This window comes from Saccopteryx leptura, chromosome 3 (assembly GCF_036850995.1).
Source record: "Saccopteryx leptura isolate mSacLep1 chromosome 3, mSacLep1_pri_phased_curated, whole genome shotgun sequence".
In the NCBI taxonomy this organism is placed as follows: domain Eukaryota; kingdom Metazoa; phylum Chordata; class Mammalia; order Chiroptera; family Emballonuridae; genus Saccopteryx; species Saccopteryx leptura.
Genome location: NC_089505.1, coordinates 67,669,269 through 67,696,047, shown reverse-complemented (window position 1 = coordinate 67,696,047; position 26,779 = coordinate 67,669,269). Strand labels below are relative to the sequence as shown.

Sequence of the window (26,779 nt, the reverse complement as noted above, 5' to 3'; positions counted from 1 at the left end):
TATGAGTTGATGCTTCTCATCACTCTCCCTTCCTGTCTATCCCCATCTGCCCCCCCACCCCCACTAAAAAAATAAATAAAATAAACATTAAAAAAAACACCTCCATTGTGATTCTGAAGGGAGGGACATATCCAGGTAGAAACAGAATTTGGACAAGAAGAGTTCACTGACACCCTCTGTGGGGGGCATGCTAAGCCAGCACCTACCCCTTCTCCTGTGGCCCCCCCATTAATGAGACCCAGTGGTTGGGTCCTTTATGAGGCAGACTCCTGGAGACAGGAACTTTAAGGGTCAGTGGTCAGAATAGGTGGAGAGTCTCAGAGGAAGGAGCCCCCAGGAGCAGGGCCCCCACACGCCATGGCCAGCGTGGTGGTGAAGACAATCTGGCAGTCCAAAGAGATCCATGAGGCTGGGGACCCCCCCGCGGGGGTCGAGAGCCGCACCCAGTTGGTCCCTGAGGCTCCTGGGGGGGTGACCAGCCCAGCCAACGGGATTGCAAAGAAAAAGAAGGCCGTGTCATTCCACGGGTGGGTTTGTCATACCCTGTCAGGGCTGGTCCTAGAACCCAGCACTGCCTCCTACAGAGTAGGAGTCCCACCTTGCCTTGGGTGCTGGAGGAAAACAGGGGGGGGGACAGAAGGGGGCAGAGGAGCGGCAGACAAGAGGACAGTGGCAAAGGAGAAATAAAGAGAGCAAGAGAGGGAGGTAAAGAGGAAGAAGGAAGTAGAGACCTAGGGAGGGAGGTAAAAGTCAGTGGAGAAGGAAAAAGTCAGAAGGGGGGACATTAAAGGAAGAAGAAGAAAGTGGACAGACAGTAGGGTGAGGTTGGAGTCAGAGAGTAGGTGATGGAGAGAGGGAGGCAGGAGGGGCCATACCCACTGAGGCCACTGCCTGTCTCTCCTCCCAGGGTGGAGCCTCGAATGTCCCACAAGCCAATGCACTGGTGCCTGAACCTCAAACGGTCTTCGGCCTGCACCAATGTGTCCCTGCTCAACCTGACCACCGTGGACCCCACCGACTCTTCCCTGACAGAGTCTATCACGGACGACAGTAGCCAACTGGCACTGCCCATGCCCCCTGCCTCCCTCACCCCACCCTGGGCTCCAGATGACCCAGATATCACGGAAATACTGGTGAGGGGCCCCCAGCTGGGGAAGATGGTCCTCACCCTAGTGAGAGGCAAATCCTGAGGATGGAAGGGTGTTTTCTTGGTTCTGGTCACTTTTCAAAGTCTGGAGGAACTGTCTCCTCCTCCCCTAACAGCCAGCCATGAATCTGCCCCACCTGTGCTGCTCGATGCGTTGCCCAGGAATTGATCTTTAGTTCATTCAGTCACTTCCCAAAGCCCTGGTGGGGCAGGGGCCACAGACAGGAGTCAGGCAAGGTCCCTGCCTGAGAAAAGCTCCCAGTCTGTGGGGGTGACAGAAACAGACAGGGGTGTGTGTGTGTGTGTGATACATTCCCTAATGGGCGTAATACCAGGGATCCCAGAAAAGGGACCTGTAAACGAGGCTGGGAGTATCAGGGAAAGCTTCCTGGAGGAGACAGTGTTAGAACTGGGCTTTGACAGTTTGAAGGAGTTCTCTGAGGGGCTCATCTAAGGATCTGGGGCAAAATTGGGAGGTAAGCCCTAAGTGGGTATCTCAGTTGGATGGAGCATCCTCCTGATATGCCAAGGTTGCAGGTTTGATCCCCGTTCAGGGCAATACAAGAATCAACAAATGAATGCATAAATAAGTGGAACAACAAATCAATGTTTCTCTCTCTCTCTCTCTCTCTCCCTCCCCCTCCCTTTGGCTCTCTTTTAAAATCAAGTAAATTTTTTTTTTCAATAAATAAAATTAAAAAAAAAAATTAACAGGCCTAACCGGGCGGTAGTGCAGTGGATAGAGCATAGGACTAGGATGCAGAGGACCCAGGTTTGAAATCCTGAGGTCACCGGCCTGAGTGCGGGCTCATCTGGTTTAAGCACAGCTTGAGCCCACAGTTGCAGGCTTGAGCCCAAAGTCACTGGCTTGAGCAAGGGGTCACTTGATCTGCTGTAGCCCCCCAGTCAAGGCACATATGAGAAAGCAATCAATGAACAACTAAGGAGCCACAGCGAAGAGTTGATGCTTCTCATCTCTCTCCCTTCCTGTCTTTCCCTATCTTTCCTTCTCCCTGTCTCTGGCGCGCGCGCGCGCGCACACACACACACACACACACACACACAATTAATGGAAGGTGAGCAAGATCTACAAGAATTTAGAGAACTCCCAACTGAAGGAGAGTACTACAACTGGGCTCTTTTAATTCTTCCCCCAACCAACTCCCCTCTGCCAGGCTTCCCCTAGGCCAGACCCTCACTGGGCTTGATATGGACACTGAAAATCACACAAACAATAACCATGCTCATAATGATGCTAATAAGACTTTCTAGCATTTACTGAGCACTTTCTATGTTCCAAGAGCCTCAGTTTCCTCATCTGTAAAATGGAGATGCATTTGTTTGTTCTTTAAATATTTTAAAATTATTGACTGATTTTAAAGAGTAAAGGAGAGAGAGGCATCAATTGTCATTCCACTTATATGCATTCATTGGTTGATTCTTTTTTTTCTTCTTTATTTTTTTCTCTGTATGTGCTCTGACTGGGGATCGAACCCACAACCTTGGCATGTCTGGATGATGCTCTAATGAACTGAGCTCCCTGGCCAGGGAACAGATATTTCTTAAATGCTTACAATGTGCCAAGCACCAGTGTAGGAGCAGAAATATTGCAGTAACCAAGACAGTTCTGGATATAACCATACTCACATCATGCAGTTGTCATGACAACAACATGCAGTTCATTCATATAAAATGTTGAACACAGTAGCCAGCAATAAGCTCAGAGTAAGTGTTGGTTGTTGTTATCATTATTATCTAGTCCCCATTTCACAGATGAACATCTTGAGGCCCCAAAAGGTTAAAGAGCATACCCAGGATTAGCAACTTGTAAGCAGTGGCACAGGCTTAGCAGTCACGGGTAGGGATGCGGACACCCTGCACTGATGGAGCAGAGGTCACTGTGGGAGCCCTAGACAGGGAGACCTTGGCCCAGGCAGCCATGATCAAGGAAGGCTTTCCAGAAAAGGCAAAACACAAGTTGGATCTCGAAGATAAGGAAGGTGTTCCCAGGCAGAAGAGGGGGAAGGGTGTTCCAGCTAGCTGGGACCTATGCAAAGGAACAGGGGTTGAAAAGAACCCGGGGAATGGGGGTGACGGCATGTTGTTCCCAGAGGCTGGAGTGTGGTGTATGAGAGAGATGAGGCTGGAGAGGGACAGAGCACAGCCCACACAGGCTGAGAAATGTGGGTGTTCTCCTGTCAGCAATGGGGAGCCACTGAAGGTTTATGGGCAGGGTAGAGGGAGGAGCCACCTAGGAAATCATTCCCACTTACTGAGCATCTACTATGTGCCAGGCACTGTGCCACATCCCTATGGTGGGGGAACTCATTTTCCTCTCTTTGAAGTTCTGTAAGGGAAGGGGTGTCATTATCAGCTTGAAGATAAAAAGAAAAGTAACAGGTCTAGCTTGACCTGTGGTGGTGCAGTGGATAAAGTGTCGATCTGAAACGCTGAGGTTGCCAGTTCGAAATCCTGGGCTTGCCTGGTCAAGGCACATATGGGAGTTGATGTGTCTTGCTCCTCCCCCTTCTCTCTCTCCTCAAGAAAAAATAATAAGTAACAGGTCTAGAGAGGTGGAGTGACCTATGCAAGTTTGGAGAACTTGTAAGAAACAAGGTCAGGACTAAAAGAAAAACTGTAACAGAGGCCTTTCTTTCCCTGGAAGACTCCTCCGGGCTTGTGGGAGGCCTTCAAAGGGTGGAGACTGGAGGCAGAGGGGCCGGAGAGGAGGCTGGGTGAAGGTCCCAGGTAGGAGGGCCCGATGGAGAGCAGGGAACGGGGTAGGCAGAGCCTGGTGGGAGGATTGGCCCGGAAGACATCCCCCCTCCCCAGGCAGAACACTTCCCTCCCTCTCTCTATGAGCATGGCTCAGACAGCACTCGCTGAGATTTGCCTCGCACCAGAGCTATTTCTTAGTCATGTCCCCCAGAGGATTGTGACACATGAGAAAGAGCCCTGGGCAGCTGGGATCAAGGCCTGATGCCAGCTCACTGTGGGGCTGCAGGGAGCATTGGCCCCTCACAGGGCTTCTGGTTCCTTCTCCATCTTGAAAGGGAGAGAGTATGTCAGCCAGCACCTTGGGATACGTGTCAGAAAACTGAGGGTAGACAGTGAGAACACATATCCACACTCAGCACCTGAGCGACATCAGGGGAGAAAGCTGTGCACTCATTGGTTGCTTCCCCTGTGTGCCCTGTCTGGGGATCAAACCTGCAACCTTGTTGTTTCGGGATGATACTCTTAACCAACTGAGCGAACCAGCCAGGGCCAGCTTTGGCTTCTGTCTTAGCAACGACATCTTTATGAGGCCAAAGGATGCAACTGAAAAGGTGGTGTTGCTGCCTGACCAGGCGGTGGTACAGTGGATAGGCAGAGAGCAGGGAACAGAGACCCAGAGAGAGGGGCAGAGACCCAGGGAGGGGGCACGGAGATCCAGAAAGACAAAGGGCAGACACCAGAGAAAAAGTGGGACAGACAACTAGAGAGAAAGGTTAGAGAAATGGGGCATGGAAACCCTGGCCTAGAGACAAGTTCAGACTGGACAGACAGTGGGAGTATGATGAAGCAGACAGCTTCGGCTTCTTTTTCTTTCCTTCTTTTTTTTTTTTTTTTTTTTTGTATTTTTCTGAAGTTGGAAACGGGGAGGCAGTCAGACAGACTCCCGCATGCGCCCGACCGGGATCCATGGGGCGTGCCCAACAGGGGGCGATGCTCTGCCCATCTGGGGTGTCACTCTGTTGCATCCAGAGCCATTCTAGCACCTGAGGCAGAGGCCAAGGAGCCATCCCCAGCGCCGGGGCCAACTTTGCTCCAATGGAGCCTTGGCTGTGGGAAGGGAAGAGAGAGACAGAGAGGAAGGGGGGGGGGGTGGAGAAGCAGATGGGCGCTTCTCCTGTGTGCTCTGGCAGGAAATCGAATCAGAGACTCCTGCACACCAGGCCGACGCTCTACCACTGAGCCAACCGGCCAGGGCATCTTTCTTTCTTTTTTGAGAGCGACAGGGAGAGAGAGACAGAAACATCGAGCTGCTCCTATATGTGCCCTGACTGAGGAATCAAACAAGCAACCTCCACGTTCCGAGAAAATGCTCCAACCGAGCTATCTGGCCAGGCCATTTTTTTAAAATTGATTTTTAGAGAGAAAGAGAGGAAGGGAGAGAGAGGGGAGGAGGAAGAAAAGTATTCATTTGTTGTACCACTCAGTTGTGCACTCATTGGTTGCTTCCCCTGTGTGCCCTGTCTGGGGATCAAACCTGCAACCTTGTTGTTTCGGGATGATACTCTTAACCAACTGAGCGAACCAGCCAGGGCCAGCTTTGGCTTCTGTCTTAGCAACGACATCTTTATGAGGCCAAAGGATGCAACTGAAAAGGTGGTGTTGCTGCCTGACCAGGCGGTGGTACAGTGGATAGAGTGTCGGACTGGGATGCAGAGGACCAAGGTTCGAAACCCTGAGCTCACCAAATTGAGCACGGGCTCATCTGGTTTGAGCAAAGCTCACCAGCTTGGACTCAAGGTTGCTGGCTCGAGCAAGGGGTTAGTTGGTCTGCTGTAGCCCCCCGATCAAGGCACATAAGAGAAAGCAATCAATGAACAACTAAGGTGTCGCAACGAAAAACTGATAATTGATGCTTCTCATCTCTCTCCGTTCCTGTCTGTCTGTCCTTATCTATCCCTCTCTCTGACTCTCACTCTGTCTCTGTGTAAAAAAAAAAAAAAAAAAAAAAAAAAAAGGTGGTGTTGCGTTTGGGGAAGGTCCATGAGTCAAGGCAGATGGACAGGTCGTTTTTTTCCCTGCTTGGAAACCGTCCTGCTGCCTGTAGACTTCCCTGAGGCGGCTAAGAGGTTTTGGTTCTAAGCCCCTTCCTCGTTGATCCCATTCTATTGTACTTTTTTTTCCCTAATTTTTTTTTAAATTTTATTTATTTATTTAGTTTTTACAGAGACAGTGAGTCAGAGAGAGGGATAGACAGGGACAGACAGGAACGGAGAGAGATGAGAAGCATCAATCAGTTTTTCGTTGCGCATTGTAATACCTTAGTTGTTAATTGATTGCTTTCTCATATGTGCTTTGACCGCGGGCCTTCAGCAGACCAAGTAACCCCTTGCTGGAGCCAGTGACCTTGGGTTCAAGCTGGTGGGCTTTTTGCTCAAACCAGATGAGCCCACGCTCAAGCTGGCGACCTCGGGGTCTTGAACCTGGGTCCTCTGCATCCCAGTCCGATGCTCTATCCACTGTGCCACCACCTGGTCAAACAAATTGTACTTATTTTTAACAATGCTAATACTAGGCACTATGCTTGGCTGACGGTATGACTGCTGACCCACCCTCATTGCCATCTGAGCCAGGTATTATCATTGCCATTTTATAAAAAAAGAAATTGAAGCAGACTTGAAATAAGGAATTTGGTTGCTAAGTCACAAGGTGTGGGTGGTTAAGGAGGGCTTTGGCCCTAGATCTCTGGCTTCCCATCATGCCATTCACTTCTCAGGCAAGGATGATGGGTTCTGCCTTCACTATGCCCCTCCTCTGTGCTCAGTGAAGCTAAAATACACCTCCAGGGACCCCAGAGGTCCTTTCTCAAAGAAATATTGACCAAGGGCCTTTCTGAGCCAGCCTGCATTTCTCCCAACAGCATTCCTCCCTGTGAAAGTAGATAGTAGTCCCATCCCCATATTATGGGTAGGAAAACAGGTAGAGAGGTGAAGTCCCCTCTCTGAGGTCCCACAGTAAGTGGGAGAACTGAATTAACCCCAGGACTTACTTTCCTAGTTTCCCAGAACAGCTGGGAAAGTCAAGACCTTTAAGGTCTTTGGTTTTAAAAGATCACTTTGTGTATCAGTTAGCTATTGCTGCAAAACAAATTATCCAAAACTTAGAGCAAAAAACCTGTAAAGGCTCATCCAGCTGGTTCTAGCTTAGGGTCTCTCATGAGGTTGCAGTCAAAATTTCCGCAGGGGCTGCAGCCATCTGAAGGCTTGATTGAGGCTGGAGGTTTTACTTGCAAGATGGCTCACTCACATGGTTCTTGGTTCATGGCCACAGTTCCTCACCACATGGGCCTCTCCAGAGAACCTGCTTCAGATATGACAGCTATCATTCTCCAGGGTAAGAGAGAGCAAAGCAGGAAGCCATGGTTCCTTTTAGGAACAAGTCATATACCATCTATACTGCCTTATTATATTTACTAGGTTTAAGTCATGAAGTCCAGCTCACACCCAAGTTTAGGAGAATAAGGCTCACATTTTAAAGGAGCATCAAAGAATGTATGGATATATTTTAAACCACCATGGATTTTTTTTTATCATTGACAGGTAGGGAGGCAGAAAGGCAGACTGCCACATGTGCCCCAATTGGGATCTACCCAACAAGCCCCCCACTGGGTGATGCTCTGCCCATCTGGAGCCACTGCTCCATTGCTCAGCAACCAAGCTATTTTAGTGCCTGAGGCAAGGCCATGAATCCATTCTCAATGCCCAAGCCAACTTGCTCAAATCATTCGAGCCATGGCTGCGGGAGGGAAAGAGAGAGAGAGAAAGAGAGAAAAGGGGAGGGGAAGGGAAAGGGTAGAGAAGCAGATGGTTGCTTCTCCTGTGTGCCCAGACCAGGAATCAAATCTGGGACTTGCACATGCCAGGCCAACATCCTATAGCTGAGCCAACCAGCGAGGGAAAACCACCATGGTTTTGTGATTTTTGTAGATGCCTTTCATCAGGATGAGGAAGTTTCATTCTATTTCTAGTTTGAGTGCTTTTTTTTAAAAAAAAACATTTTTATGTTACATTTTTTGAGTTATGCTTTTTATTTTGTTTTTATTTTTTTACAGAGACAGAGAGAGAGTCAGAGTGAGGGATAGGCAGAGACAGACAGGAACGGAGAGATGAGAAGCATCAATCATTAGTTTTTCGTGTGCATTGTGACACCTTAGTTGCTCATTGATTGCTTTCTCATATGTGCCTTGACTGTGGGCCTTCAGCAGACCGAATAACCCCTTGCTCAAGCCAGCGACATTGGATCCAAGTTGGCGAGCTTTTTGCTCAATCCAGATGAGCCTGCGCTCAAACTGGCAACCTCAGGGTCTGTAACCTGGATCTTCTGCATCCCAGTCTGACGCTCTATCCACTGCACCACCGCCTGGTCAGGCTTGTGTGCTTTTTTTTTTTTTTTTTTTTGTATTTTTCTGAAGCTGGAAACGGGGAGAGACAGTCAGACAGACTCCCGCATGCCCCCGACCGGGATCCACCCGGCATGCCCACCAGGGGCGACGCTCTGCCCACCAGGGGGCGATGCTCTGCCCCTCTGGGGTGTCGCTCCGCCACGACCAGAGCCACTCCAGCGCCTGGGGTAGAGGCCAAGGAGCCATCCCCAGCGCCCGGGCCATCCCTGCTCCAATGGAGCCTCAGCTGCGGGAGGGGAAGAGAGAGACAGAGAGGAAGAAGGGGGGGTGGAGAAGCAAATGGGCGCTCCTCCTATGTGCCCTGGCCGGGAATCGAACCCGGGTCCCCCGCACGCCAGGCTGATGCTCTACCGCTAGCCAACTGGCCAGGGCCAGGCTTGAATGCTTTTATCATAAAAGAATGGTGGATTTTGTCAAAGGCTTTTCCTCAATTGATATGATCTTGTGTTTTCCCCTTTATTCTACTATTACTTTAATTTGTTTTTAGTTTATTTATTGATTTTTAGAAAGAAGAGAGGATGAAAGTGAGGGAGAGAAAGGAGGGAGAAAACAGGATGCATAAACTCATTGTAGTTGCTTCCTGTATGTGCCTTGACCAGGTAAGCCCAGAGTTTTGAACTGGCAACCTTAGCGTTCCAGGTCAAGGTTTTATCCACTGTGCCAACACAGGTCAGGCACATTGATTAATTTTTATATGTCAAACCAACCTTGCATTCCTGGGATAAATCCTACTTGATCATGGTGTATAATTCCTCTTATATGTGGCTGGATTTGGTTTAAGATTTTGTTGATTTTGACTGCCTTCAGAAGGGATACTGGTCTGTAGTTTCATTTTCTTGTTATGTCTTTGGTTTTGGTAACAGGGTAGTACTAGCCACATCAAATCAATTAGTACCCTCCTTTTCTATTTTTTTGGAAGTTTGAGGTAGAGTGGTAGCAATTATTTTTTTTTCTTCTTATCCAGTCTTCTATTTTTTTTTTTTTTACAGTGATTAAAGCCTTTAAGCAAACTCTTGGCCAATACAGCAAGAATCCATAAAAGAGTAGTGTCCTTAACATGTTCACCAAGTCCAAGTTGGCCCCAACACCATGCCAAATCCCTAAAAAATGCAACCCAACCCCAGTTTAGTCTGTTAGGAGCTGTCACTAGGAGCAGGAGTCCAGGACAGGTCCACCTCCAGGAAAAGTCGGCATGGCACTGGAATTGTCACAATTCTATACTTTGCAGCTCATGTCCAAGTCCCATTGACTGCTGCTTCTAGCTGGTAATGATTCAGGTAGACTGGAAAGGCCAACTGCAGCATGTATGGAGATGGAGCTTCTGTTCTCCTCTGCCTGGAGAGATGAGACCAGGTTGCTTTTCCCTGGAGCTCTGCGACTGTGGCATGGTAAAGAGAACCTTGGGATACACTAAGCAGTCTCGGTGTGGCTTCTTCAGTGTTCCTTGGTTGAAGAGTCCTCTCAGTTTAGTCCAAAGTTTTTGGTTTTTCCAGATGATAGTTCTTAAAATTATTCTGTAATCCACTTTGGTTCTGGGAGGTTGATATTGGTACGTCCGCCTACTCCAGAGCCATCTTGTCTTCTCCGCAATTATTTTTTTTAGTGAAGCCATGTGATAATGGACTTTCCTTTGTTGGAAGTTGGATTTCTTTTGTTGTTGTTGTTGTTATTTAGTGACATTTTAATTTTTTTTTCTTTTTTCTTTTTCTTTTCCACAGAGACAGAGAGTCAGAGAGAGGGATAGACAGGGACAGACAGACAGGAACGGAGAGAAATGAGAAGCATCAATCATCAGTTTTTCGTTGTTGTTGCAACACCTTAGTTGTTCATTGATTGCTTTCTCATATGTGCCTTGACTGCGGGCCTTCAGCAGACCGAGTAACCCCTTGCTCAAGCCAGCGACCTTGGGTTCAAGCTGGTGAGCTTTTGCTCAAGCTGGCGACCTCGGGGTCTTGAACCCGGGTCTTCTGCATCCCAGTCCGACACTCTATCCACTGCGCCACCACCCGGTCAGGTGGAAGTTGGATTTTTAAAAAAGATTTTATTAGTTGATTTTACAGAGAGAGAGGAAAGAGGGATGGAGAGTGAGAGGTATCAACTCATAGTTGCTTCACTTTAGTTGTTCATTGCTTTTATGTGCCTTGACCAGGCAAACACAGGATTTCAAATCAGCAACCTCAGTGTTCCAGATCAACGCTCTATCCACTGCGCCACCATGAGCCAGGCAGAAGTTTGATTGTTAACGCTGTCTCTTTACTTGTTATGGAGATATTCTAAAGTCCTAGTTCTTCCTTAGTCAGTTTTGGTTGTTTGCATTTTCCTAGGAATTTTTCCATTTTATCTAGGTTATCAACTTAATGGCATACAATTGGTCATAGTATTCCCTTATAATCCTTCTTCTTCCTGTAAGATCAGTAGTAATGTCCCCTTTCCCTCTTTTTTTTTTTTTTTTTTTGTATTTTTCTGAAGCTGGAAACGGGGAGAGACAGTCAGACTCCCACATGTGCCCGACTGGGATCCACCCGGCACGCCCACCAGGGGCGACGCTCTGCCCACCAGGGGGAAATGCTCTGCCCTTCCGGGGCATCGCTCTGCCACGACCAGAGCCACTCTAGCGCCTGGGGCAGAGGCCAAGGAGCCATCCCCAGCGCCCAGGCCATCTTTGCTCCAATGGAGCCTTGGCTGCGGGAGGGGAAGAGAGAGACAGAGAGGAAGGAGGGGGAGTGGAGAAGCAAATGGGCGCTTCTCCTATGTGCCCTGGCCAGGAATCGAACCCGGGTCCCCCGCATGCCAGGCTGACGCTCTACCACTGAGCCAACCGGCCAGGGCCTCCCCTTTCCCTCTTGATTTTAGTAATTTGAGTCTATCTTTTTCATGGTCAGGCTAGCTAAAGATTTATAAATTATGTTGATCTTTTCAAAAAACCAACTTCTCATTTTGTGGATTTCACATATTTTCCTATTCTCTATTTTGTTTTGGGTTTTTTGTTGTTGTTTTTCTTTCTTTTAGTGAGAGAGCAAGAGAGGGGCAGACAGGGACAAACAGACAAGAGGAGAAAGAGATGAGAAGCATCAACTCATACATGCAGCACCTTAGTTGTTCATTAATTGCTTTCTCATATGTGCTTTTGTTTTTATTTATTTATTTATTTTTATTGATTTAAATTTATCATGTTTACATAGATTCAAGTGTCCCACCAAATACATCCTCCCACACTCCCGAATTCCCCTCAACATCCTTCTTACCCCCTCCCCCAACACCCTCTCTGCTTTCCTCCAGGATTTGCTCTTCTCTCTATAACACTGTTATGTATATATAATTTCACCAAGCTCTTTTCCTTCTCTGATCCCATCCTCTCATCCCCTTTCCCTCTGTCCACTTTCCCACTGGTCCCTTTGATTCCTCCTCTGCCTCTATTCTGTTCCTCAGTTCACATTGTTCATTGGATTCCTCATATGAGTGAAGTCATATGATATTTTTATTTCTTGCCTGGCTTATGTCACTTAACATAATAGTTTCCAGGTCCATCCATGTTGTTGCAAAAGGTAGTATTTCCTTCTTTTTCATGGCCCCATAGTATTCCATGTGTATATGTAGTACAGCTTTTTAATCCACTCATCCACTGAAGGACACTTGGGCTGTATCCAGATCTTCATTATTGTAAACAATGCTGCCATAAACATGGGGGTGCATTTCTTCTTTTGAATCAGTGATTTGGTGTTCTTAGTATATACTCCTAAAAGTGAGATGGCTGGGTCAAAAGGCAGTTCCATTTTTAGTTTTGTGAGGAATCTCCATACTGTTTTCCACAGTGGTTGCACCAGTCTGCATTCCCACCAGCAGTGCAGGAGGATTCCCTTTACTCCACATCCTCACCAGCACTTATTATGTTTTGTTTTGTTAATGTGTCATTCTGACTGGTGTGAGGTGATTTCTCATTGTGGTTTTAATTGCATTTCTCTAATGATTAGTGATGTTGAAAATTTTTTCTTTTGCCTATTGGCCATCTGAATGTCTTCTTTGAAGTGTCTATTCATTTCTTTTGCCCATTTTTGATTTGATTATGTTCCTTGATTTATTTTACCAATGTTTTATAATTTTCTGAGTACAAGTCTTTAACCTCCTTGGTTAAATTTACAGCTAGGTAGTTTCTTTGTTGTTGCAGCAGTAGTGAAGGGGATTGTATTCTTAATTTCTCTTTCGGACAGTTCATTGTTGGTGTATAAAAATGCCACTGGTTTTTTAATATTAATTTTATATCCTGCCACCTTGCTGAATTAATTTATTAGGCCCAGTAGTATTTTTACTGAGACTTTTAGGGTTTTCTATGTACAGTATCATCAACAAATAATGATAGTTTCACTTCTTCTTTTTCAGTTTGGATGCATTTCTAAAATCTTAAATCTACGTTCCTCTTTACTAGATTCCCCACCCCACCCCTTGTTCTGTTTACAACAGGACCGTTAACATTTCTTACATCATTGGTTTGGTTGTAATAAATTCCTTGAGGGTTTTTTTTTTTTTTTTTTTTTGTACGGGAAGCTTTTTATTTCTCCTTCTATTTTAAACGATAGCTTTGCTGGATAAAGAAGTCTTGGTTGTAGGATCTTGTTCTGCATTAATTTTGAATATTTCTTGCCATTCTCTTCTCGCCTCAAGTGTTTTTGTTGAGAAGTCGGATATCATCCTTTTGGGGTCTCCTTTGTAGGTGATTGACTGCTTTTAGTATTCTTTCTTTATTTCTTAGCTTTGGTTTTTTAATTATGATGTGTCTTCGTTTAGGTTTATTTGGGTTCCTTTTTAATGGGATTCTCTGTGCTTCTTGAACTTGTGTGACTTTTTCCTGCATCAATTTCGGGACATTTTCAGCTATGATTTCTTCAATCAGGTTCTCTATCCCTTGTTCTTTCTCTTCTCCTTCAGGAACCCCTATGATGCAGATGTTGTTTCTCTTCCTATTGTAACAGAGCTCTCTTAGAGTTTTCTCGGACATTTTGATCCTCTTTTTCTTTTGCTGTTCTGCTTCCGTGCTTTTGCTTATCTTGTCCTCTAAATTGCTGATTCAATCCTCTTTTTCATCCCACCTGCTTTTCATTCCTTGTAGTGTAGTCTTCATTTCTGATATTGTGTTTATCATTTGTCTGATTCTTTTTTATGATTTCAATGTCCTTTTTGATGCCAGATATCTCATTGTTTAGGTGCTCATGTTGTCTATCTATGGTTGCTCTAAGATCCTTGAGCATCCTCACAATCATTATTCTAAACTCTGCATCTGGCATCTTAGTTATTTCCATTTCATTCAATTCTTTTTCTGGGGATTCCTCTAGTTGATTCATTTGAATTGCACTTCCCTGTCTTCCCATTTTGTCTCAATATAGACTGCTCCTTCAAATATGTTGTTTGTGTAGCTGAGTATACGGTTGGTGTTGTCTGACGCTAGCTTTCAGTTGTTTAATTTCTAAATCTTCCTGGGATGGCTTCAGCTGTTTGTAATCCGCTGTGGGCTACTTGTCTGCTGCTACTGCTCTTTTTGCTGTTTGTGACAACGTTTTCTATGCCTTTGCTGGGTCAGGTGTGAGGAGCCTTTCCTTAAGATACCACTCTAACTATGGTTGTTAGGTCTTGGGATGATGCTCTGTATCTGGCTGCTGGATGTACTGGCCCTGGAACTCACAGGCCAGAAACTGGTGAAGACCAGTGGGAGTCACCGCTTTTGACTGGCCCTCAGCAACCTTCTTGAAGCTACAGGCGATCCAGAATCATCTTCTCTTCATCCAACACCCAATCCTGCACATCGGCCATCTTGGGCTGCTCTGGCCCAGCCCCTCATATGTGCCTTGACAGAGGGGCTACCACCAAGCCAGTGACCCTTTGCTCAAGCCAGCGACCTTGGGCTCAAGCCAGTGACCTTGGGCTTCAAGCCAGCGACCATGGGGTCAAGCCAGCGACCATGGGGTCATGTCTATGATCCCATGCTCAAGCCAGCAACCCCACACTCAAGCTGATGAGCCTGCACTCAAGCCAAATGAGCCTGTGTTCAAGTTCGCAACCTCAGGGTCTTGAACCTGGGTCCTCAGCATCCTGGACTGACACTCTATCCACTGTACCACCACCTGATCAGACAGCTTTTCACTTTTTGATGAAGGCATTTAGTGTTCTAAATGTCACACAAAGTATTGCTTTCCATAATCCCATAAATTTTGGCTTATTGTGTTTTCATTTTTCTGCACCTGAAAGCATTTTATTATTTCCCTTGTGATTTATTCTTCTACCCATTGGTTGTTTTATGAGTGTACTGTTTCATTTCCATATGTTTGTGTGTTTCCCAAATTTCTTTCTGCTGTTGATCTCTAAGTTCATTCCACTGAAGTCATCAAGGTGAAAAGCATACTTTGTATGATCTCAATTTTTTAAAATTTATTGAGACTTTGAGAGCATTTAACGTGCATCTGAGAAGAACATGCTTTCTGCTGTTCTTATGTGGAGTGTTCTTAGAGGTGTCTGTTAGGACTGGTTGAATTATAGTGTTGTTCAAATTCTCCATCTCCTTGCTGATCTTCTGTCTAGTTGTCCTATTGAAGTCAACAGTTAATGTTGAATTGTCAATTTCTCCCTTCAATTTTGTCAGTTTTTGCTTCACATGTTTTGAAGTTGTTATATCTTCTTGATGATGTAAACCTTACAGTTTTTGCCATTTTTAAATTTTTTTTATTTATTATTATTTTTTTACAGGGACAGAGAGAGAGTCAGAGAGAAGGATAGATAGGGACAGACAGACAAGAACGGAGAGAGATGAGAAGCATCAATCATCAGTTTTTCGTTAGGACTCCTTAGTTGTTCATTGATTACTTTCTCATATGTGCCTTGACCGCGGGCCTTCAGCAGACCGAGTAACCCCTTGCTCGAGCCAGCGACCTTGGGTCCAAGCTGGTGAGCTTTTTTTGGCTCAAGCCAGATGAGCCCGGGCTCAAGCTGGCAACTTCGGGGTCTCGAACCTGGGTCCTTCCGCATCCCAGTCCTACACTCTATTCACTGCGCCACCACCTGGTCAGGCAGTTTTTGCCATTTTTTAAATTGATTTATGGAGGGTTGAAATTTTGGGGGTTTTCACACCACCATTTTGCTGTTGCCTTAATACAGTATTTCTTACCACAGTTGTTCTCCACAGAAATCATGCAAGAATTGAGATGTCCCCATCTTACAATGCAGAAAACCTGTTCTCTCTCTTCTCTTTGTGTATCAATTCAGCAATTGTGAAAGAAACTAAAATTACTCATGTAAGCAAGGTAGTTTATTTCTCCCATAAAAGCCTCAACAAGTATAGTGGCCTGCTCTTCAATATGGGAGGGTACAGGTTCCTGGGTTCTGGTGGTTCAGCTATTAAGTCACAAGTTTGGCTGCTGTAACAAAAAGACACAAAATAGCACAGCTTAAACAAGATGGAAAATGTTATGTCTTCTGTGTCAGTCTTTATAGGTGATTGGAGTCCAGCATAGTGGCTCCACAGAGTTGGGACTTAGGCTTCTTCTCTCTTGTTCTGTCTTCCATCTCATGGTCGAAGATGGCTACCTAGGCTCTAGGAACCAACTTTGCATTCCCACCAGTCGGAAGAATGAAATGGTGCCATTCACTCTCCTTTCCATTTATTTATTTATTTATTTATTTATTTATATTAGAGCGAGAGGAGAGAGAGAAAGACAAAAGACATAGAGAGAATAGGGGGAGGAGCAGGAAGCATCGACTCCCATATGTACCTTGACCAGGCAAGCCCAAAGTTTTGAACCTGCGATCTCAGCATTCCAGGTCGATGCTTTATCCACTGTGCCACCACAGGTCACACCACTCCTTTCCCTTCTTAAAGGCATGACTTGGAAAGTGTCTTCATTATTCCCACTTACATTTCACTGCCCAGAACTTAGTCACATGACCATGCCTAGCTGCAAGGGAGTCTGGGAAATGTTGTCTTTAGCTGGGAAGTCATGCAGTGGTCGGCAAACTCATTAGTCAACAGAGCCAAATATCAACAGTCAATTGAAATTTCTTTTGGCCCTGGCTGATTGGCTCAGTGGTAGAGCATCGGCCTGGCGTGCAGGAGTCCCAGGTTCGATTCACGGCCAGGGCACACAGGAGAAGCGCCCATCTGCTTCTCCACCCCTTCCCCTCTCCTTCCTCTCTCTCGCTTCCCCTCCCACAGCCAAGGCTCCATGGGAGCAAAGTTGGCCCGGGTGCTGAGGATGGCTCCATGGCCTCTGCCTCAGGCTCTAGAATGGCTCTGGTTGCAACAGAGCAACGCCCCAGATGGGCAGAGCCTTGCCCCCTGGTGGGCATGCTGGGTGGATGCCGGTTGGGCTCATGCGGGAGTCTGTCTGACTGCCTCCCCGTTTCCAACTTCAGAAAAATACAAAAAAAAAAAAAAAGAAAAAAGAAATTTCTTTTGGCCTGACCAGGCGATGGCACAGTGGATAGAGCATCGTCGGACCAGGATTCCGAGGACCCACGTTCGAGACCCCGAGGTCTCCAGCTTGAGCGCAGGCTCATCTGGTTTGAGCAAAAGCTCACCAGCTTGGGCCCAAGGTTGCTGGCTCAAGCAAGGAGTTACTTGGTCTGCTGAAGGCCCACAGTCAAGGCACATATGAGAAAGCAATCAATGAACAACTAAGGTATCGCAATGCACAATGAAAAACTAATGATTGATGCTTCTCGTCTCTTCGTCCCTGTCTATCCCTCTCTCTGACTCTCTGTCTCTGTAAAAAAAAAAAAAAAAAGATTTCCAAATTTTTTAAACTTAAACTATATAGGTAGGTACATTCCTTATTGAGGTAGCGCCCGCACATGGTATTTTGTGGAAGAGCCACACTCAAGGGGCCAAAGAGCCGCATGTGGTTCACAAGCCGTAGTTTGCTGACCAGGGTACTAGTCTATCTTTTCTCTAAATGTGGAAGAGCTGAGAGTGGAACCTGCCACATGCATCCCCCCTGTGCCAGTTTGGCCAAAATCACAAAGTATTTTATGGTGATAAAAGGTAGTGATGATCACAGGCCACATAGAGATGTCCTTGTACTTCTAGGTACAGAGCACATGAGGTGGCCTTGTCATGTTTTACTTATTTATTTATTTTTTAGAGAAAGAGAGAAAGGCAGAGGAGAGGAACAGGAAGCAACTTGTAGTTGCTTCTCGCATATGCTTTGACAGGCAAGCACAGGGCCTCGAATCAGCAACCTCAGCATCCCAGGTTGATGCCTTATCCACTGCGCCACCACAGGTCAGGCAAGGCCTTGTCAGATTTTAAACCCAGAGCTTAGGTCACTTTGTGTGCTTTGTACTTGTAAGTACAAGCAACATTCCCTCTCTGAGCCTCACTTGCCAAATGGGCCAAGTAACCTTAACAAATGTGGTTGTGATGAATAAAATAAAATGTATATAAGTGCTTGCCTGGTGCATAGTGAGTGCTTGTGTTGAAAAAGTGGGTTATCTTTAGAATTCCCCAGTGCCTGGAGACAAAGTCTGAGCATGTGTTTTATCAGCTTATTTTATTCACATCTGTGTAACCCAAAGGTGTTTATCTCAGTGTTTGGTTGAGACCGTATTCCTTCCCCCTGTGTCTGGGTACCCCCCACCCCTACTCCCTCTGGGTATACTTATTTTTCTTCCCTTGCACCAAAGGTTTTTGGAGCAGGAATATCAAGAATCAAAGAGATGCAGCCTGGCCCAAGATCACAGGGTCACACAGCCACAGCAGGGCAGAATCATGGTGTAAACTGAGCCTCCTTCCAGTTCTGGACTTTTCCTTGGGGTTGGGGTTTGCTCCCACACACCAATGACCTACCTGTCTCCCATTCTTCCCCAGAGTGGGGTCAACAGTGGACTGGTTCGTGCCAAAGACTCCATCACCAGCTTGAAGGAAAAGACTACCCGGGTTAATCCGCATGTGCAGACACTGCAGGTATGAGGGAAACCTCCCCCCCAAAACACCCTCCTCTTCTTCCAGGGCTACATTGCTCTTTTAGTCCCCTCGTCCAACTCAATACACCCATAGCCCAGTTGGTGGGGCACAGGCTCAGAAAAGAAAGCAACCTTCCCAGGCCCAGCCTCTCCCCTGCATGGGGTAAACCCTTGTGGCCTTGGCTAACCCCTCCTCCCTTCTGTGCCCCAGAGCGAGTGTTCTGTGCTGAGCGAGAATCTAGAGAGAAGGCGACAAGAGGCGGAAGAACTGGAAGGGTACTGTAGTCAACTCAAGGTGAGCTGCTGGGGGCATGAGTGCAGTGAGGAGAAGGGAGTGGACTTAGAAAGAGGGAGGGAGGAAGACAGACTGGGGAGGAATGGAATGGGTGGACATGAGAGGGTGGAAGAGTGTAAGGTTGGAGCTAAAAGCCATATCTTTAACCAAGAGAACCAGGCTCCTAAGGGACAGACCTAATACACAGAGGCAGAGGCTGGAGGGTGAAGTAGGTATACCTTGTGTCAGGGTCAGAGCCCACATGGAAATAGAGGGGGAGGGCTAGGAGGTGGCACTGGAATGGGAAGACAGCGCCCCTGCGCTGATGTCCTAACTCAGGAGAACTGCCGGAAGGTGACCCGGTCTGTGGAAGATGCTGAAATAAAAACCAACGTCCTGAAGCAGAACTCTGCCCTGCTGGAGGTAAGGGGGAGGGTGTCCCAGAATTTGGGAAGAGAATCAGATGCACAAGGTACATGATTAAATTTCAAGTGGAACTTTCCCACCTACTACTACCCTGCCTGTTCATGGTCATGGTCATACTTTATGTGCAGTAATATTCAGGTCCCAGAGAGAGGGACTTGTGTTGGACTTCGAGTGGGAATGTGCATGGTGTTCATATGCACACACATTTGGGAAAAGCTTCAATTGTTCTTCATAAACAGGAGGGACTGGAATCCTGCACCCTACAGGACTGGAGTGGGGGGTGGAGAGCATTAAGGAAGTAGCCATTAGGACAGTGGCAGTCAACCTGGTCCCTACCGCCCACTAGTGGGCATTCCAGCTTTCATGGTGGGCGGTAGTGGAGCAACCAAAGTATAAATAAAAAGATAGATTTAACTATAGTAAGTTGTTTTCTAAAGATGTATTCTGCCAAACAGTGAAAATCCAACATAAAGTACTCAGTAAGTAATTATATTATATGCTTTAACTTGCTGTAACTCTGCTTTATAAATTTTAGAAAGTAAAGTTACTTCCCTACTTTATAAATCACCATTACTGTGGAACTGGTGGGTGGTTAGAAAATTTTACTACTAACAGAGATACAAAAGTGAGCGGTAGGTATAAAAAAGTTGACTACCCCTGCATTAAGAGGTTAAAGTACTAGTTGGACTTCAAATGGGAGAAACGTCCCCAGTAACAGCAAACAGGAGTCCATTCAGATTCCAAGCCAGACTTCCCAATATCCTGTCCCCCACATCCACTTAGTTTCCAATTTCAGGGATTCATTGGGTGGATTTGGGGGTGCAGGTAGTTACGGGAGGCAAGGGACTGAACGCAGTAACCCTGTCCTTCTTCCTGGCTCAGGAGAAGCTGCGCTACCTCCAGCAGCAGCTGCAGGATGAGACCCCTCGGAGGCAGGAAGCCCAGCTGCACGAGCTGGAGCAGAAGCTGGAGGCCGGTCTCTCCCGGCAAGGCTTGGGCCTTGCCATCCAGCCCCTGGGCTGTTCCGGTGCAGCTGGGAGCCCTGATGATCCCTCCCGACCACGCAGCCTGGGCACAGGCAGCTGGGGAATGGGGCCCCGAGCAGGGGAAGGCCTCATCGTGAACGAGCAGGAGTTGCAGAAGGTGTCTGCCGGCCTTGAGGAGCTGAGGTGAGCGGAGTCCAGGGCTTGGAGCCCGGAAGTTCTTATAGGGCAGGGCCTAGGGGGTGGACCCTTGAAGAACCTAGGAGGGAGTGTCATGGGGGCGGTGACCTCTACCGGCTGGACTTCGAAGAACTTAGTTTTGAGGCAGTGTCTGCAGCAGCTGATGTGGGGCTGGAGAGCAGGATAAGCAAAGGGCCAGGATTCCTGATAAGGAGATCGAGGCAGGGTTCCAGAGGACGTGGGAGGATTCCATGAAATGGACAGGACGAGACAATCTGGAGACTGGGTGGGTCAGGAGCCATGGACCTAGCCTTGACCGAGCGAGGCAGAAGGGGGACACGTCTACTCCCGGCGAGTCTACTCCTTAGCCCTGACCCGTTCCTTACCCCTACAGGAGAGAGGTGTCCTCATTGACCGCCAGGTGGCATCAGGAAGAAGGGGCAGTGCAGGAGGCCCTGCGGCTGCTTGGGGGCCTGGGTGGCAGGCTCGATGGCTTCCTGGGCCAGTGGGAGCGGGCGCAGCGTGAGCAGGCGCAGAATGCGCGGGGGCTGCAGGAACTGCGAGGCCGCGCGGATGAGCTGTGCACCATGTAAGTGCCAAGGCACGGGGTGGGGCTGTGGGAGGGCGTGGCCCTGTGGTTAGGGGTGGGCCAATCAGCTTAGACCAAGAGGGCTAGACCATATACTGACACGAGGGAGCTCCTAGGAAGGGGCTTGCCATTCAAGAGCGGAGTCAATTGGAGAAGAGTTTTTTTCCATACCTTTAAAAGGACAAAGGGCAAAGCCAAGTAAGAATAGGGAAATCCATTTAGATAACAAGGGGAGGTATTCTAGACCTTAGAACCCAAAAGGAAGAACCGATCAGAGCAGAGAGAAGCAGGGCATGGCAGGGTATTGTGGACTTGCGGGTCATGGGCACAGCCTTGCTAGGAATGGCAACCTCAGAACACTGGTTATTCTTACGTTTCAGGATGGAACGGTCAGCAGTATCTGTGGCTTCACTGAAGGGTGATTTGGAAGGGTTGAACCCAGTGAAACCGATTCTGGAGGAGCTGGGACGGCAATTTCAGAGCTCTCGAAGAGGGTCTGACCTCACCATGAACATGGATCGGGCCTCCCAAGGCTCCTGTACCCGCTGTGCCAGGTAAGGGGCCCAGGCCTGGACTCGAGTGCATTCATTGAATACAGATTATTAAAAGAGATGGGCCTTTGCCTGACCGGACAGTGGTGCAGTGGTTAGAGCGTTGGACTGGGATGAGGAGGACCCAGGTTCGAGACCCCGAGGTCGCCAGCTTGAACGCGGGCTCATCTGGTTTGAGCAAAGCTCGCCAGCTTGGACCCAAGGTCGCTGGCTTGAGCAAGGGGTTACTTGGTTTGCTGTAGCACCCCGATTAAGGCACATATGAGAAAGCAATCAATGAACAACTAAGGTGTCGCAACGAAAAACTGATGATTGATGCTTCTCATCTCTCTCCATTCCTGTCTGTCTGTCCCTATCTGTCCCTCTCTCTGACTCTCTGTCTCTGTAAAGAGAGAGAGAGAGAGAGAAAGAGAGAGAGAGAGAGAGAGAGAGAGAGAGAGATGGGCCTTTGGTGAGAGTGGGAAGGAAGGTGTTTCATTGTTAGAGACAAGGCATCCCTATGCATTAGGACCAGCTAATCCTGGTGCATTACGGAAGCCACATTTCTTCCCTCCCTACAAGGTGGAGTCAGTATCTTGTGCAACACAAAAAAGACTTGATATATCTCAAGAATCCTGGATTTCTAGTGCATTGTGGGAAGGTTGGGATATGGTACTTGGTGGGAGGCTGGGTTTCTCCATGGACCATCAGGAAGGTAAGACCTTGGTGTCTTGGAGAACCAAGGGATTCCATGATCAGTTCGTATTAGGAAGGGGAAGGATTTCCAGTACAACGTGGATTCAGGTTTAACTTAGCCCAATTGTGGGAAATATGAGTTTTTGGTGAATTGAGGGCCCTCTGGTGCCATTTCAGAGTGGGAATTCCCAGGCACTGTGGGAATTCCCATGCTGTGGAAACCAAAGGGTATCTCATGAACAGTAGGTTGGCCCCAGTGCATGGTAGTAAGGTTGTATGGGCACTTAGTGGAAAGAAGACCTGGGTGGAAGCTGGGCAGGTAGGCATCCTGGGAATTAAGTTAGTATTAGGCCTCTTTCAACTGGTGACTCTCCCTCCCCCAGCCAGGGGCCACAGTTGTCCACGGAGTCCTTGCAGCAGCTGCTGGATCGTGCGCTGACCCCACTGGTGGACGAGGTGAAGCAGAGGGGCCTGGCTCTTGCTTGCCCCAGCTGCCAGAGGCTACACAAGAAGATTCTGGTACCAGGGACCATAGACCACCATGCCCCACTTTTCTATCAGGGCAGGGGGAGGGGAGCCCCAAGCACAAGACACTGCTGGTGTGTGGCCAGATGGGAACTGCTGAGCTGTGGGCAGCAGGTGTTGGGGGAACAGGGGTCTCTAATGCATGGGGTGGGGAGAGGGGCAAGCAGTTTCGAACCTTGACTTTACAGATACATTTTGAAGGGAATGTCAATTTGTGGACATTTTAAAAACCAACACAGGTTCCATTGGTCAATCATTTTGGAACCTTGGGTGATGAACATTGCCCAAAGCATGATGGGACATTGGATATGGGCCGTTGTGGGACACAGGAGACAGACAGACTCGTGTACAGCTTCATGGAATACAAGCCTAATTTTCTGTAGACCTTGAGAGAGGCCACACATAAGGGGTTGTTGAGGTCAGATGGGATCCAGCAAATGTAAGTCCCAGTAAGCTAGTGAATTTTGGGAAACAGAGCCACAGCTCTCCTTGGGGGTTTGCACCACAGACTCAAGCCCAGTAGGTAATGGATCTTGAGGCCTGTGTACATTCTGAAACATAAAGATCCTCATGTATTATGGGATATGGCCTGGTGATGGGATGGAAGTTGCAGTGGGTGAGACAGACAAGTAAGGTATATGGAACACTGATGTTGCAGAGCTATGTAGCTACGACATGGGGCCTGGTGCCTTCTGAGATTAAAGAATCAGGACACTAAGAACTTCTATTGCAACAGAGATGCTGGTCTATAGATAAGGAGGCATGAGGCTTATAAATTATGAGATGTAGAAGGTCACCACGTGACAGGGTACTGAGGCCCAGATACATATCCAATACATGATGGTTCATGGGCATTTGGGGAAAACAGGAAATGCTGATTTAACGCTTGTTGGGTCCTAAAAGGCCAGTGAATTAAGGGATAGGCGGTGGCACAGACGCAGTTTCAGCACACGATGTATACTGCTCACAAAAATTAGGGGATATTTGCCTGACCAGGCGGTGGCGCAGTGGATAGAGTGTTGGACTGGGATGCGGAGGACCCAGGTTCAAGACCCCGAGGTCACCAGCTTGAGCGCGGGCTCATCTGGTTTGAGCAAAGCTCACCAGCTTGGACCCAAGGTTGCTGGCTCGAGCAAGGGGTCACTCGGTCTGCTGTAGCCCCACGGTCAAGGCACATATGAGAAAGCAATCAATGAACAACTAAGGTGTCACAACGAAAAACTAATGATTGATGTTTCTCATCTCTCTCCGTTCCTGTCTGTCTGTCCCTTTTTATCCCTTTCTCTCTCGCTCTGTCTCTGTAAAAAAAAAAAAAGGGAATATTCAAAAATGAATATGAAGCAATAAAATAAGCATTTGATTTTTTTTTTTTTTCCCGAAGCCAGAAACGGGGAGGCAGTCAGACAGACTCCCGCATGCACCTGACCGGGATCCACCCGGCACGCCCACCAGGGGGCGATGCTCTGCCCATCCGGGGCGTCGCTCTGTTGCGACCAGAGCCACTCTAGCACCTGGGGCAGAGGCCACAGAGCCATCCCCAGCGCCCGGGCCATCTTTGCTCCAATGGAGCCTTGGCTGCAGGAAGGGAAGAGAGAGACAGAGAGGAAGGAGAGGGGGAGGGGTGGAGAAGCAGATGGGCGCTTCTCCTGTGTGCCCTGGCCGGGAATTGAACCCGGGACTCCTGCACGCCAGGCCGACGCTCTACCACTGAGCCAACTGGCCAGGGCCTGATTGATTTTTTTTTTTTTTTTTATTAAACAATAACATCAGAAAAGCAAACGACAAATCAAAGAAAGTTGTTTGATTATTCAAATGAGATGCAAAACCAACTTTTATTTCATTGGTGAAAAGGCACTATACAAAAGGCAGAAAGTACTGGATTATCTGCATGTTCCCTGATCCCCTAATTTTTGTGAACAGTTTAATTTGGAAGGCCTGTGCAATGTGGGACGCTGGGGTCCGCGGGAGGCATGCTGGGATACACTGGGGGAGGAACGTGGGCCCCACAGGCCCCTGCCCCTTGCCCTCCGCGATCCAGCTCCCCCTCCACCCCTAGCTCAGTCAGGCAAGCCCAGCCGCGCCCACACTCCTCTCCCCAGGAGCTGGAGCGCCAGGCCTTGGCCAAACACGTCAGGGCAGAGGCCCTGAGCTCCACCCTTCGGCTGGCCCAAGACGAAGCCCTGCGAACCAAGAACCTGCTGCCGATGGACAAGATGAAGCCGGAGTGAGAAAGGAGGCTGAGGGCATGGGAGGAGGGTGAGATCTTGGGGGTAGGGCCTGAGTCACCCCCTCCACCAACCCCATGGCATCTGGCCCCACCAGCACCAACTCTGTCATTACAGGGAGAAGGTGGCCTCTCTGGACTACCTGCACTTGAAGATGTGCTCCCTCCACGATCAGCTCAGCAACCTGCCGCTTGAGGGGTCTACAGGGACAATGGGGGGAGGAAGTGCTGGGGCAACTCCCCCAAAACGTGGGGGCCCACCCCCTGAACAATAAATGGCTCCTCATGCTGGCATGAATTTTTTCCATTTTGGCGCCAAAAACTGGCTAGGAAATTGGATGCACACACCATGAACAGCCTCTGTGCTCACTCTGACTCAGTCCTCAGCTAACAGGATGTCTTCATTCCAGAGAGATGTTGATGATGGGCCAGTTCTTTCAAAATGAGGTAGGGGGTATAAAATAAGGTTCTGTGTTGCCTGACCTGTGGTGGCGCAGTGGATAAAATGCTGACCTGGAATGCTGAGGTCCCCGGTTCAAAACCCTGGGCTTGCCCAATCAAGGCACATATAAGAAGCAACCAATGAACAACTAAAGTGAAGCAATTGCCCTGGCCAGATAGCTCAGCTGGATGGAATGTCATCCCAAAGCACAGAGGTTGCCTGTTCGATCCCCAGTCAGGGCACATACAGGAACAAATTGATGTTCTCTTTCTCTCTCCTTTCCTCTCTCTAAAATCAATAAATGAAAAAGAATTAAAAAATAAATAAATAAAATGAAGCAATTATGAGTTGATATGTCTCACTCCCCGCCCCCATAAAGTCAGTAAATAAGATATAAAAAAAAATTCTGGGCCCTGGCCAGTTGGCTCAGTGGTAGAGCGTCAGCCTGGCATGCAGGAGTCCCGGGTTCGATTCTCGGCCAGGGCACACAAGAGAGGCGCCCATCTGCTTCTCCACCCCTCCCCCTCTCCTTCCTCTCTGTCTCTCTCTTTCCCCCTGAAGCCAAGGCTCCATTGGAGCAAAGTTTGCCCCGGTGCTGAGGATGGCTCTGTGACCTCTGCTTCAGGCGCTAGAATGGCTCTGATTGCGGCAGAGCAACGCCCCAAGATGGGCGGAGCATTGCCCCCTGGTGGGCATGCCCGGTGGATCCCGGTTGGGCGCATGCGGGAGTCTGTCTGACTGCCTCCCCGTTTCAGCTTCGGAAAAATACAAAAAAAAATTTTGTGGTGCAGTTTGGGCCAGTCAACCATGTTTTAGGGTGATTTTTTACTAGATAATTATCTGTTGCTATGTTAAAAAGTACTCCAAAACTTAGCTGCTGAAAGCAATAACTATATATTATATCACCATTTCTGAAGGTCAGGAATCTGGGAGTGGCTTAGTTCGTTGGTTATGGCTCAGGGTCCTCGTGAGTTTGCAAGGTGTCAGCTGGGCTGCAGTCATCTGAAGGCTTGACTGGAGCTAGGAGTTGTATTTCCAAGGGGGCTCACTCACGTGGCTGTTGGCTGGAGCCCTCAGCTTCTCATGGCAGCCAACTTCCCCCAAGCAAGCAGTCTAAGAGAACAAGTGCCTTTGATGATCTAGTCCCTCAAGTTGCAGACTATCATTTCCTCTTTTTATACATATATTCCTTAGAACCAAGTCCCGATCTTACTCAAGGGCATGTCACAGAATTTACGAACATATTTTGAAGAGAATGTCAACTTGACATATTTTAAACCACAACAGTGAGCTATTTTAAGATTTTAGTCAAAGAATCAGAAAAGTTTGCAAATTAAGAGATCCATGAACCCTGGCCGGATAGCTCAGTTGGTTAGAACGTCGTCCTGATATGCAAAGGTTGCAGGTCCCATTCCTGGTCAGGGCATATACAGGAACAGACTAATGTTTCTTTCTCCTTTCCCTTTCTAAAATCAATAAAAAAATTTTAAATCCATGAATTAACCATGAAATGGACATGTTCATGTAACTACCACCAAGATTTAAAAACTCAGCTTCTAGCACCCCCTGAATCTCCCTTTATGTCCCCTCCCAGTTACTTCCCTTTCCTTCTAACCCCCATTCTAACCCACTGCACTAGGGTAA

The 26,779-nt window shown here is 47.8% G+C and overlaps 1 protein-coding gene across 1 annotated transcript; it reads left to right on the top strand.

The window, feature by feature from the left end:
* Window positions 1-357: 357 nt before the first annotated feature.
* Window positions 358-24,968, top strand: TSKS (testis specific serine kinase substrate). Its single transcript, XM_066371919.1, has 11 exons — window positions 358-527; window positions 908-1,133; window positions 18,172-18,267; window positions 18,478-18,561; window positions 18,880-18,963; window positions 19,849-20,135; window positions 20,524-20,718; window positions 21,099-21,272; window positions 22,328-22,463; window positions 24,569-24,693; window positions 24,812-24,968. Exons 1-11 carry the CDS (start codon window positions 358-360, stop codon window positions 24,966-24,968), a joined length of 1,734 nt encoding a protein of 577 aa, XP_066228016.1.
* The last annotated feature ends 1,811 nt before the right edge of the window (window positions 24,969-26,779 follow it).